Source organism: Salmo salar, chromosome 09, assembly GCF_965601325.2.
Source record: "Salmo salar chromosome 09, fSalSal1, whole genome shotgun sequence".
NCBI lineage: Eukaryota > Metazoa > Chordata > Actinopteri > Salmoniformes > Salmonidae > Salmo > Salmo salar.
In genome coordinates, this window is record NC_138299.1 from 124,620,311 (window position 1) to 124,633,415 (window position 13,105).

A 13,105-nucleotide genomic window follows, 5' to 3' on the forward strand; every position below is an offset into this window, starting at 1 on the left:
GACTTCATTGGTTTCAGTGCACAGGAGGAGGAAGATAGTGACCAATGACTTTCTTGGTAGGCTACTGTTTACTGCTAATTTTTTATTTTTTTGTTACAAATCGTGTTTCGTTAAAGCCTATTTTTGTTACAAGCCGTGTTTCGTTAAAGCCTGTGTAAAGTTCATTTGTTTCAATGTACCGGTAGGCACCTGCGGCTTATAGACATGTGCGGCTTATTTATGTTCAAAATAAAAAAATTTTTTTTAATTCAGTGGGTGCGGCTTATATTCAGGTGCGCTCAATAGTCCGGAAATTACGGTACTCATACTATTACTCCTACTACCACTCCTACTCCTCCTACTACCCTTACACCTCCTACTCCTCATCCTACTACTCCTCCTACTCCTCCTACTCCTCTTATTACTCCTACTCCTATTATTACTCCTACTACTACTCCTCCTCCTCCTCCTCCTACTACTACTCCTCCTACTACTCCTATTACTCCTACTACTCCTACTACACCTACTACTATGATTACTCCTACTACTCCTATTACTCCTACTACCCCTACTACTACGATTACTCCTACTACTCTTATTACTACTCCTCCCTCTACTAATACTATTACTACTACTACTCCTCCTACTACTCCTCCTTACTATTACTCCTCCTCCTCCTACTACTACCACTACTCTACTCTTTCTACTATTACTCCTACTACCACTCCTACTCCTCCTCCTACTACTACTACTACCACTCCTACTCTTCCTACTACTACTACTACACCTCCTACTCCTCATCCTACTACTCCTCCTACTACTCTTATTACCTCTACTCCTACTATTAGTCCTGCTACTTCTACTACTCCTCCTACTACTCCTCCTCCTCCTAATACTACTCCTACTACTCCTCCTACTATTACTCCTACTACTATTACTCATCCTACTATTACTCCTACTACTACTAACTGTACTACTCTTCCTACTACTACTCTTCCTACTACTACTACTCCTGCTACTCCTACTACTCTTCCTACTACTACTACTACTCCTGCTACTCCTACTACTACTCGTACACCTCCTACTCCTCATCCTACTACTCCTCCAACTCCTACTCCTCCTACTACTCTTATTACTCCTACTACTCCTCCTACTATTACTCCTACTACTACTACTCCTACTACTCTTTCCTACTCTTTCCTACTCTTTCCTACTCTTTCCTACTCTTCCTACTGTTACTCCTACTACTCCTACTACTACCCCTACTCCTAATAGGCCTACTACTACTACTACCATCATTACTACTCCTACTACTAATAGGCCTGCTACTACTATCACTACTACTACTACTACTACTACTACTACTACTATTACTACACGAATTAAAACAATCACATTTTATTGGTCACATTCACGTGTTTAGCATATGTTATTGCGGGTGGAGCGAAATGCCACCGTACTATTACAACCCCTCCCTGTCTCACCCGTCCAGCCGTTGCGGTTCTCCTTGCTGACGTCAGCACCATGTTGGAGGAGCAGGCGGGCACAGTCCAGGTGACCCAGAGTGACAGCCAGATGGAGGGGAGTCCGACCCCGGGGGTCCAGGGTCTCCACCTCCACCTGAGGGAGAAGAGGAGAGAATTGGGGTCATTGTATTGTATGGTGTGCAGGGTTCATCTGGCAAGGAGAGAGATGGTATGGAGGAGAGAGTGATGGAAGGAGAAGAGACAGGTGATAATTGAGCTATCACATCCTCACATGAACGGAGTGCCAGTGTTCTAGATGGGTCGGCTTTATATAGTGAGTTACACTGTAAGTGTCTAGATGTAACATCTCTGTCATTCTCTAGAGTTAATCTCTCTCGCTCTGTCAATTTCAATTCAAGGGTGATATTGGCATGGGAAACATATGTTAACATTGCCATAGTGAAGTAGATAAAACAAAAGTGAAATTAACAGTAAACATTACACTCACAAAAGTTCCAAAAGAATAGACATTTCAAATGTCATATTATCTGCAAATAGTTAAAGTACAAAGGGAAAAGAAATAAACATAAACATGGATTGTATTTACACTTGGTGTTTGTTCTTCACTGGCTGCCCTTTTCTTGTGGCAACAGGTCACACATCTTGCTGCTGTGCTAGCACACTGTGGTATTTCACCCAATAGATATGGGAGTTTATCAAAATTGTGTTTGTTTTAGAATTCTTTGTGGATCTGTGTAATCTGAGGTAAATATTTGTCTCTAATATGGTCATACATTTGGCAGGAGTTTAGGAAGTGCAGCTCGGTTTGCACCTCATTTTGTGGGCAGTGTGCACATAGCCTGTCTTCTCTTGAGAGCCAGGCCTGCCTATGGAGGCCTTTCTCAATAACAAGGCTATGTTCACTGTACATAGTCAAAGCTTTCCTTAAGTTTGGGTCAGGTATTCTGCCACTGTGTACTCTCTGTTTAGGGCCAAATAGCATTCTAGTTGGCAAAATGTTTTTGTTAATTCTTTCCAATGTGTCTGTCAAGTAATTCTCTTTTTGTTTTCTCATGATTTGGTTGGGTCTTATTGTGTTGCTGTCCTGGGTCTCTGTGGGGTCTGTTTGTGTTTGTGAACAGAGCCCCATGACCAGCTTGCTTAGGGAACTATTCTCCAGGTTCATCTCTCTGTAGGTGATGGCTTTGTTATGGAAGGTTTGGGAATTGCTTCCTTTTAGGTGGTTGTAGAATTTAACGGCTCTTTTCCGGATTTTGATAATTAGCGGGTATCGGCCTAATTCTGCTCTGCATGCATTATTTGGTGTTGCATGTTGTACACTGAGGATATTTTAGCAGAATTCTGCATGCAAAGTCTTAATTTGGTATTTGTCCAATTTTGTGAATTCTTGGTTGGTGAGCGGACCCCAGAACTCACAACCATAAAGGGCAATGGGTTCTATAACTGATTCAAGTATTTTTTTTGAAAGATCCTAATTGGTATGTCGAATTTTATGTTCCTTTTGATGGCATAGAAGGCCCTTCTTGCCTTGTCTCTCAGATCGTTCACAGCTTTGTGGAAGTTACCTTTGGCACTGATGTTTTGGCCGAGGTATGTATCGTTTTTTGTGTGCTCTAGGGCAACAGTGTCTAGATGGAATTTGTATTTGTGGTCCTGGCAACTGGACCTTTTTTGTAACACCATCTCTCTCTGTCTGTCTCAGCCTCTTCCTGCCTCAGTTTTGATACAGTAGCTATATCAGTCTAGTAGACTACTGCAGTGTGTTTGATGTAGGCTCTCTGCTCTGCAGTCTAGTTGGTCTAAATCAGCAAGTCTCTATGTCTATAAATCTGGTCTCTGGCTTGTGATTAAACAAAGTTCATTAGAGCACCTGGCAGGTTCCAAGGTCAAGAATAAACCAACCACACGCTGACATCCTAATGAGGGGAGGCTGATAGAAGGCGACTGGGGTGCGTCCCACATGGCACATTATTCCCTCTTTAGTGCTCTACTTTTGACCAGAGCTCTGTGGGAGCCCTGTGAGGGCCCTGGTGTGGGTGCCATTTGGGATGCACACAAGGAGACGCTCTAGGGAATCTGAATCTGCCTTACTGGTGGATGTGGAAAATGTATTGAAGAAATGACAATGCATGGAAATGGATGGATGGATGGATGGATGGAGCTTGCTGTTGTGAGGGGAGGAGCAGTTGTAACAGGGAATAAGCGCAATAGCTTTATGGTACAATTCCATCCGAGCTTTGTGTCTATTCATATTTGCATTGGAAATGTTTCAAATCACAAAGTACACACACTGTTGTGTGAGGGCTTGCGTTTTGGTTCACGTGTGCCCCAGTGCAGGTCAGTGCAGCCCCAACGGTTGGTGTTGGTGTGTTGAGTATACTTTGCAGTGTGTTATTGTGGAGTGTGTTGTACAGTACATCAGAGGGATGAGGCTGGGTTGTTTTTCACCAGGAGCAGCCTCCCTCCTCCCACGTGGAGCCTCCTCAACTCCCCCGCTGCGCTCCCTCTCTCTCCAGGGGCCTCCCTGGGGGCCACGCCCTGTTCTGTAATTAGCAAGACCAGCGTTAGTGCTAGTGACGCCACCGCTTGATCGTAAGCAACAACCGGGGCTCCTAATCCCAAAGAGGGGGTAGGGGGACGCCGGAGAGGAGGAATGGAACGGCAGAAAAACAGGAGGAGGAATCCACACAGGCACTGTCAGAGGTGAAGGACGAGGTGTGGAGGAAATAAAGGGAGAGAATAGAGGTGTATCGCTATAGCAACCAAGAGAAGAAGAGGCGGGAGAGAGGGAGAAGGAGGAGGAAGGTGTGCTATGCGTTGGAGCTGACTGGTTGAGTGGCGGCAGCTGCACTGTGAGATAGAGAGGGTGGTGATGGCGTAGGCTGTGGGTGTACTGAATAATGGGTAGTGAGCGATTGATGTCAGAGTGGCTTTGTAGGGCCCTCCAAGTGGCCCTGGGGATGACACTGAGGAAAGAGAGAGAGAGAGAATGGATTGATGGATGGATAGATGGATAGAAAAAAGGATAAGAAAGGGAGTGAAACTGGCAGATAACGGTGAAAAGTACATAAACAGCAAGAGCAGAGCAGCAAAAGATTGCGGTAGTATTCTGACAATTTGAGGGGGAATATTGTAACGACTGTTGTCTAACTAAGCTCATTACAACCTAGTGTTGGATGAGATTGCCTTGGTTAGCAAGATTGCCTACAGGCTGGGAGGCCTGGGTTCAAAAGCCACAAGGGGTGTTGCACTGTCACCATTCGCTACAATATTTAAGTGATAATACCCTAGAAGCTGGTGTTTCTTCTCGGGCCGGAAAACTGTGCCAATATATCGTCCAAACAACGGCTTCAAGGGGTTACCAACGGGCATTATCAACGGGTTACCAACATATTCAAATAATGATTTGAATAAAAAAAACTTTATTTTGATGAATTTATTCATACTATTTCATCCTTCCACAAGATATAGTCCCGACACAAATCTAGGGTTGCTACCCAAGCCGGCTGGTCGTTCGTTCTATCGGTTGCCAGAGACAACACGACCCAGTTGTTAATTATTTTTGTTCTGTATCTATGGACAGAACAAGTCGTTCGTTCTAAATGTTTTATTGCGATACTGGCTGGCAACATTCTTATCCCTTGCTTGCTAGCTTGCCAACTACGGCTAACTTACAGTCACGACAAACAGTGCAGCAGGAATAACAACAAAGTAGCTGCATTTGCATTTGTTTAACTGTTTTCTAGTGACATTTATTTGGATACATCCATAATAATGTGCAAATGATGCACGATTTCACCTAGCATAGAAAACGTGCTCTCTGTTGTTCATAGGAGTTGCCAACAACACAGCTCATACAATCATTTCAAACTGAAGCTGGAAAGACTGCAACTAGCTGCACTTCATTTAGTTTGACCTGTTTTCTATTGATATTTCTTCATATATACAGTGCATTCGGAAAGTATTCAGACCCCTTCCCTTTTTCCACATTTTGTTACGTTACAGCCTTATTCTAAAATTGATTACATAACTTTTTTTCCTCATCAATCTACACACAATACCCCATTTTGACAAAGCGACAACAGGTTTTTAGAATTTTTGCAAATGTATTACAAATAAAAAACAGACGCTCAGACCCTTTGCTATGAGACTCGAAATTGAGTTCAGGTGCATCCTGTTTCCATTGAACATTGAGATGTTTCTACAGCTTGATTGGAGTCCACCGGTGGTAATTTAAATTGATTGGACATGATTTGGAAAGGCACACACCTGTCTATATAAGGTCCCACAGCTGACAGTGAATTTCAGAGCAATAACCAAGCCATGAGTTCAAAGGACATTTTTCGTAGAGCTCCGAGACAGGATTGTATCTAGGCACAGATCTGGGGAAGGATACCAAACAATTCCTGCAGCATTGAAGGTCCCCAAGAACACAGTGGCCTCCATCGTTCTTAAATGGATGGAAACCGCCCGGCCAAACTGAGCAATCGGGGAAGAAGGGCCTTGGTCAGGGAGATGACCAAGAACCTGATGGTCACTCTGACAGAGCTCTAGAGTTCTTCTGTGGAGATGGGAGAACCTTCCAGAAGGACAACCACCTCTGCAGCACTCCACCAATCATGCCTTTATGGTAGAGTGGCTAGGCGGAAGCCCCTCCTCAGTAAAATGCACATGACAGGCCGCTTGAAGTTTGCCAAAAGCCGCCTAAAGACTCTCAGACCATGAGAAACAAGATTCTCTGGTCTGATGAAACCAATACTGAACCAAGAAAACCTGGCACCCTCCCTACGGTGAAACATTGTGGCGGCAGCCTCATGTTGTGGCGATGTTTTATGTGCATTATGTGTAGATTGATGAGGGGAAAAACAGTTTAATCCATTTTAGAAAAATGCTGTAACGTAACAAAATGTGGAAAACGTCAAGGTGTCTGAATACTTTCCGAATGCACTGTATATATTGAATGGTTTTTGGTTTGCTCAGATATATTATTAAATGTATTTATTACTCTGAATCGAAATGTTATTTTGCTGACTTCTCTTTTTTTGCCAGGATAACACATGTGGACAATCTACTCTTACTGTAGTATTGAGTAAATGTCTGAGACAGACAGACAGCAAGGTTTATACAAATCTACACTGTTGAAAACGAAATGTTAGTCTAAAAGAAATGTGAGACAATGTCCAGATGCTTTTTATAGTAGAGATCAAGTTTATAAATTGCCTGGCTGGGTTGATGAGACAGTGGATTGCGCAGTTAGATGAAACAGAGTAAATAGGCATTTTAACGTCATAGATTTAGTCGGCGGTAACTTGTGGAATAGAGACTGGCTGGAATGTGGTTTAAACCAATTCAGGATTAGACCCACCCGTTGTATAAAGCTAATTAAGTATACAAGCATAGAGCCTTCTAAGAAGTCTTGACTATGAGGCGGAGAGGTGTGATAAGTAAGGGAGAGAATAGAGAGGGAGTGTTCAGGAAACTCCTATTGTTTAAGACAAGTGGCCCCCCATTGACCTAGTCTGATGTTATTTTTACACCATTGAGACACTCAAATGGAAACACTACAGCAGCAACTTTCTCACACAAACAAACACGCAATCACGCACAGACACAAGTCCTCTCTCTCTCTATCTGCTCAGTAAAATGAGATGAAAAAAAAAAATACAAAAATATATATATATTAAAAAAGGAAACCACTCTTGACAACAACACTGCTAACATTATTGGTCAGTTACGGTATAGAACTGACACGCTAAACCAATACACTCAAATCTAACACTTTTCTGCTGTGGTACACAGACACACGGCACCTCTTAGTCCACACCTCATCCTCACGTCTTCACACTAGCGCACACATTAACCTTGAAACACAGTGGCACACTTACTCATTCGCATGTGAACAATGTGGTTCTGACCAACAAACAGCCCACAAATGGAGCCGTACTATCTAGCACACAAACACGTACAGACCCACACACCCACACAGACAGGGCAGGCATTAGCTAGAGTCTCAGTATAGATGCTGATTTAATGTAGGATCAGTTTTGCCTTTTAGATCATGATGAATAAGATTTGGGGGACCTTATGCCAGATCAGCACTCCTACTCTGAGGCACTTACAGAATTGACTGGCCCAGGTGGATACAGTAAGGATATTATGTCATACTGGGTCTCCCCATTCTCTCTGCTCATCCTAATCACCCACTGACTGACTCGTAGTGCCTGCTCACTCTCTTTCTCTTCCTCATTGGGTCCATCCGTGGCTCAATCCACCCTTCACCATCCCTCCCTTGGTCCTCCGCTATCTCCCTCTCCTCCTCCACCCTTCCTTCCACCCCTCCCTTGGTCCTCCCCTCTCTCCCTCTCCGTGGAAACTGCATAATTGATAGACATCTCTGTCTACTCCTGCACTCTCTCTGCTTTGCCTTAATGTTCTCTGGCAGCTACTTAAACCAACATCAATCATTTATTGTGAGACCAAAATATGTTTGTGGTGGGCGGAGAGCGCATGAGAATCATATGTGTGCTCATTGGGAGGGGTTCAAAAAATCAACCTGTCCCCCTTATTTTCAGTGTTACCCTTTTTAAAATCGGTAGTTACTATGTACAATTGTGATTGATCCATTTTCAATATGTGTTGGAGAGTTATAGCCTAGTTATAGCCAAACGTTGTATATGACTAAATGACAGCGCTTGGGATAATGTATCTTTATGCAGTCATTCTCTGCGAGTGTATGGTGTAAGTGGGGCGTATGCAAATGAGACCACACCATCAGATGCATGACCTATAGATATCTCAAAATAACTAAATATCATTGCCATCCCTCTATCACCAAATGCAGGCCAGAGAAAGAAAATGAGGCCAGAGCAGGAGTGAGTAGTTGGAGCCTGACAGTCTGAGCCCAGTAAATTTGAGCGAGAGGGACGGCTGGGCAGAGGTGAGAGCAGCAGAGGGACTGAGGGAGGATGGAGGAGGATGGAGCTGGGTGAAATAACTCTGCCATGGTCAGTGAACCTGTCACAGGCAGGGCGGGGAGAGATATGTGGGTCTCTCCCTCCTCCTCGATAACAGATGTGACAGCACTAGTCTCTGATACATGTCCAACTGAAGAGACTCTAAGAGACTCTAAGCTCTCTCATACTTGCGGATGAGGGTGAAAATGATCACCTATACATTTATATTTGGGATAATATGCAAACCAATGGCAAACCATTAGGCTACAGCCTTTAATGTTTCATCTGAATCACCACTAAACCTCACAATCATCTACACTTGTGTTAGTGTTTTAAACCAAAGTCAAACCTTCATTATGCTACAGGTTCTACTGTTAAATCACTAAAACTTTTAAGACGCATTATATTGGCAACATGTCTTGTAACCATTGTTGTCACTTGTCATACCACCATAAGACTAATGTAATAACATGTATTACTTTGCTCAGTGATAGGAGACAACAGATGGTATTCTGTGTGAAGGGAGGAGGAAGTTGTGAATAGCGAAACAGTGGATAGCGGAAAGTCCCCCACAATGCAAAGCGAGGAGGAACCTACTCCTATCTCTAAGGTAGGAACCTCACATTTGATCTCATGCACGGAATAGAAGCTGAAAATACCCTGGATTTGCATAATGAAATGACAACAAGATACCGTGGTTAAGTAAACATCAATACAAAATGTCGGAACGGAAACTGGAATTGCTTAGGGGCGGTTTGTTTCAGGAAACAATAACATGACTATTGTGGAACAACTTTTAAAAAAATTAATTAAATTAAATTAAATTAAAATTAATTAAATTAAATTAACTTTTTCCATGTCTGATCGTTGATATAGATTAGGATATCACAAACAATGTCTGTGAACTGATGGAGAATTGGAGGTTGAATTCAGTACTAACCTCAGAGAGTTTTATGCATAGCTATTTACAACGTGTGTGTGTGTGTGTGTGTGTGTGTGTGTGTGTGTGTGTGTGTGTGTGTGTGTGTGTGTGTGTGTGTGTGTGTGTGTGTGTGTGCGCATGCAAATATACAGTAAGTCTGTCCCTACGTTATGGTTTGCAAAGGCAGATATGGGCCACGAAGTACCATTCATATCCTCCTTTCCTTTTCAGGCACACAAATGCAACCCAATATTAGCAGGGACATCTTTTCAAGCTTTAAGGAGTACTGCTGTCTGTTTCTGTCCTCTCTCTCGGTTAAAAGCTTTCCGCAATTGAACTAAATGTAGACGAATCACACCCCTATCCCTAGTGACACTGCACTGCTGCAATTAGCGTAGAGTTTCACTGCACTGTAGAGGTAAGTAGAGGGGAGAGGAGATGGAGGTATGGAGCACCATAGAGGGGAATCGGGGGAAAACTAAGATACGTTGGGTGTGGGAGCGAGAAACTGACAGAGGGGAGGATGGATGTTGTGTATAACGGGTCAGGGAAATGTACTGTAGATTACAGGCAGGGATAGACAGATGGTACAGCAGAGACAAACGAGGAAGGAGGACAATGTAATTTGTGAGGCCTGTCCCCACCCAGTATGATATCATCAGACTTCAAGACTGCTGAGTTGACATGAGCGCCCAGCTGAGACTGTGAGCATCTTACACATTAGAGTGAGGGTGGCTCCTCTTCGCCTCTTTGGTAGAAGGTTATTTTTTAGAAAAGGATCTTGTTCCATTTCAAACATATCTGGGATGCATTTTTAGTGCTTGGATCAGGATATGGTGATATGTTGCTGCACACTGCTGTTATTCATCCCTCCCTTCCTTCCACTCCTCCCTCGTTTCTTCCCTTCACTATCCCACTTGCATCCTCATGTTACTTTACAACCTCTGGCTATTCCTCTTTGTCTCTGCCTTGTTGTCAGGTCTCTATATCCAAGAATCCCTCTGCTTTGTTTGATGATACTGCTTAAAGAAGCTGCATTGAGCTCTCCCTCTTCACTCTCCTCCCTGCTCAATTTATCTTTTTTTTACTTTTGCTCTTTTATGTGCTTCTTCTTCTCCTTCCCGGATACCCAATACCAATAACATTTTCTCTCTCTGCTGGCGCAGCACTTCTCTGTTCTTTCATCAGTGAGGCGCAAGCCTTGCTTACCCTGTGTGCACTTGCTCCCTACACCCTACACCCTGTGCATTTCTTGTGTCCGTCACTCCTTTAGATACCATTGATCCTTGACACATATGCAACCACCGTCAGCCATATCCAATCCACTCATGTGCACACTTGACCGTCCATACATCCAGCCAGTCAGTCTGGGAGTTCCAGACAGACAGTTGGCCAGCCAGTCTAACTCTTCCCCTGATGGAGCCATAAACACACATAAGCCTGCATGCTTTGCCAAGAGAGGCCAAGATTTATCTGTCAGCGCCCTGTAAATGACATCAACTGGGGGTGCGTTATATAGTTATAATCAATGAGGCTCAGACTTGAATCATCACCAGCATCACAGTGCGCTGCACAGCATTGCATTTGAGCCAAGGGGTGCTAGGCCTGAGCGTTTACCATACGTTTTAACAGTGTGTACTGTCAAATAAAGTTATTTGAACGGAATTGAATTTGGATTAGTATATAATTATGACTGAGCAGGTATGACATTCGAGACAGGTTCGGAGATGTGAGTGAGAGTAAACTAGTCTTATAAATGTCCTAAAAAAATCTACATGTAAATAAGGTGTCAATCACAGTGACCGGACATATGAAGGACATGCAAATACTCCCCTTTAAACAGTTTTTCCCCCTCACATTCAGAGTGAAAAACAACCACAGCCCTTATGTTGATGTGACAGTGTTACAGTAGGGAAGCTAAGCCTGTACTGCACATCAACCTGGTGCATAATAAGCAGCAGAACAGGGAACTGGCATTTCAGTCTACTGTCATTTAAAACCTGCACTCTCGCAATTGCTTACCATTTCTTGTCAATATTAAATGCATTGCATTATATGCTTTGTATTATAAACACGTGATTAATCTTGCTTGAAATAATAAGGCACTGAAATAATGCAAATCCTCATGAGAAATGGAAATTAAATCTTTGCATAGTGTGCAGGTTTTGAGGTTTTTAGTTCAGTCGTATTCATCCTACTGAATTGTCCGTGTGGCTGGGAAACTGCAGGAAACCTGTGTTAGATATTCCATATTCTTGCAGAGGTGCACTGACTGTTCATTTAAGACAGTATTTTCAGGTGTCTGTCTGTCATGCCTTGTGTCCAACAGTCTGTCCTGTAGTACCTATTTCCATTGTATGCATGCACCATGTTCTAGATATTTATGGGTTCAAATAAATGGACGGACAGGCTAAAATGTTCCGACAGTACATCCCAGAAAGAATACATGACCACCTATGCAATTTCATTCTGTAGGAATGGACATATCATAGAAATAGTAAACATGGCATAGCCACACATCCTCTTCTGACAGCCGAGTCAAGACTGGTATTATTTCCATCACTGTGCATGTGCATCAATTCGCTCACATTATATCTGCATTGTCTCCCACGGTTTCCTCCTCTTCATTTAGGTGGTGGGTAGGTACAGTATTGGACACAACACGAAATAGTATTACTAGCAGCTTTACGCACGCACAGCTATAGCTTGCGAAAATGTAACAAATAGCAAGGAAATTGTAATGAAATTGACTAGGCTAGAGGAGATGATTTCAATAATGATACAATGTTGCAAGTTCATGATGTGGTCGCTAAATGCAATGACATCATTATATGGAATTGTAGCAAAGCCTATACACATTTTCTGACTCCCACTGAACGACAATGATGGAAACACATTTCAAACGAGGTTTACGGTATTTCATGGCATGGGCTAATTTGCAATCTCGAGGTAAACTCATGGCAGGTAGCCACCTATTGAAACATATGTAACTTCCACCACCTCCTACCGTTCAATTTATTCTACGAGCCCACGGTTCGTGAACTGTGGTCACATTAGATGGCACAGCTAACCTAAACCTATCCAAATGATATTGGCATGGCCCACGCTTTTTTATCAGATAGACGAGGACGTGTCGTCCGAAGACTCACCTGCTCGTTCGCTGATAGCGCTTTCTCCAGTTGCCGATGTTTGTCGTGCCACACCATATAGTGAATAGGATAACGACTCTTTTCCGGAGTTTTCTTAGCAGAAATCATTTTCGGTCATAGTTCGCCTTCTCTCCTCTGTTTTTTTGTTGTTGTTCCGTATAAACCTATCTTAATGCTTCGCTTTTGACTGACTATTTGCTCATATTCTCGCTCTGTCGTGACATGTCACTTTACAAGACATGCCTTCCGCATTATAATGTGAAAGTATGAATACAATGTTTCAATGATTTCCCTTGGAGTCTGTTGGTTATGATAAAGACTAGTCAACAGCCCTAGATCTAAGAAGAATCTGCAAGAGACCCCTTACTTGTATTTAATCTAGCCTACCTCTGTTCTCCATGCCCTGCCCCTCTCATACCTTTCTCTTCCTCCTTGAATAAACTAGCGAGGCAGACGCCCATCTATTCTCCGCTCCCTCCCATCACAGCGAACGGTGACTGTGAGATGCCCTCTGCACTGTTGCGAGATAGTGATGACTGCCCGCAATAAAATGTAAGCAGCCAATCAAATAGAAGGGATGCTGATGAGAGTGATGTATAAGGTGCACGCGAGTAG

At 43.1% G+C, this 13,105-nt stretch overlaps 1 protein-coding gene across 1 annotated transcript in view; it reads right to left on the minus strand.

The window, feature by feature from the left end:
• The window catches only part of LOC106612649 (ankyrin repeat domain-containing protein 13B), a 39,758-nt gene extending 26,760 nt beyond the window's left edge, over positions 1-12,998 (minus strand). Inside the window, exons 1-2 of the mRNA XM_014214016.3 lie at positions 12,491-12,998; positions 1,464-1,599 (exon numbers count right to left, since the gene is read on the minus strand). Coding sequence (XP_014069491.1) covers positions 1,464-1,599; positions 12,491-12,598 — 244 coding nt within the window. The 5' untranslated portion in view covers positions 12,599-12,998. The remainder of the gene's footprint in view (positions 1-1,463; positions 1,600-12,490) is intronic.
• Positions 12,999-13,105: the final 107 nt, after the last annotated feature.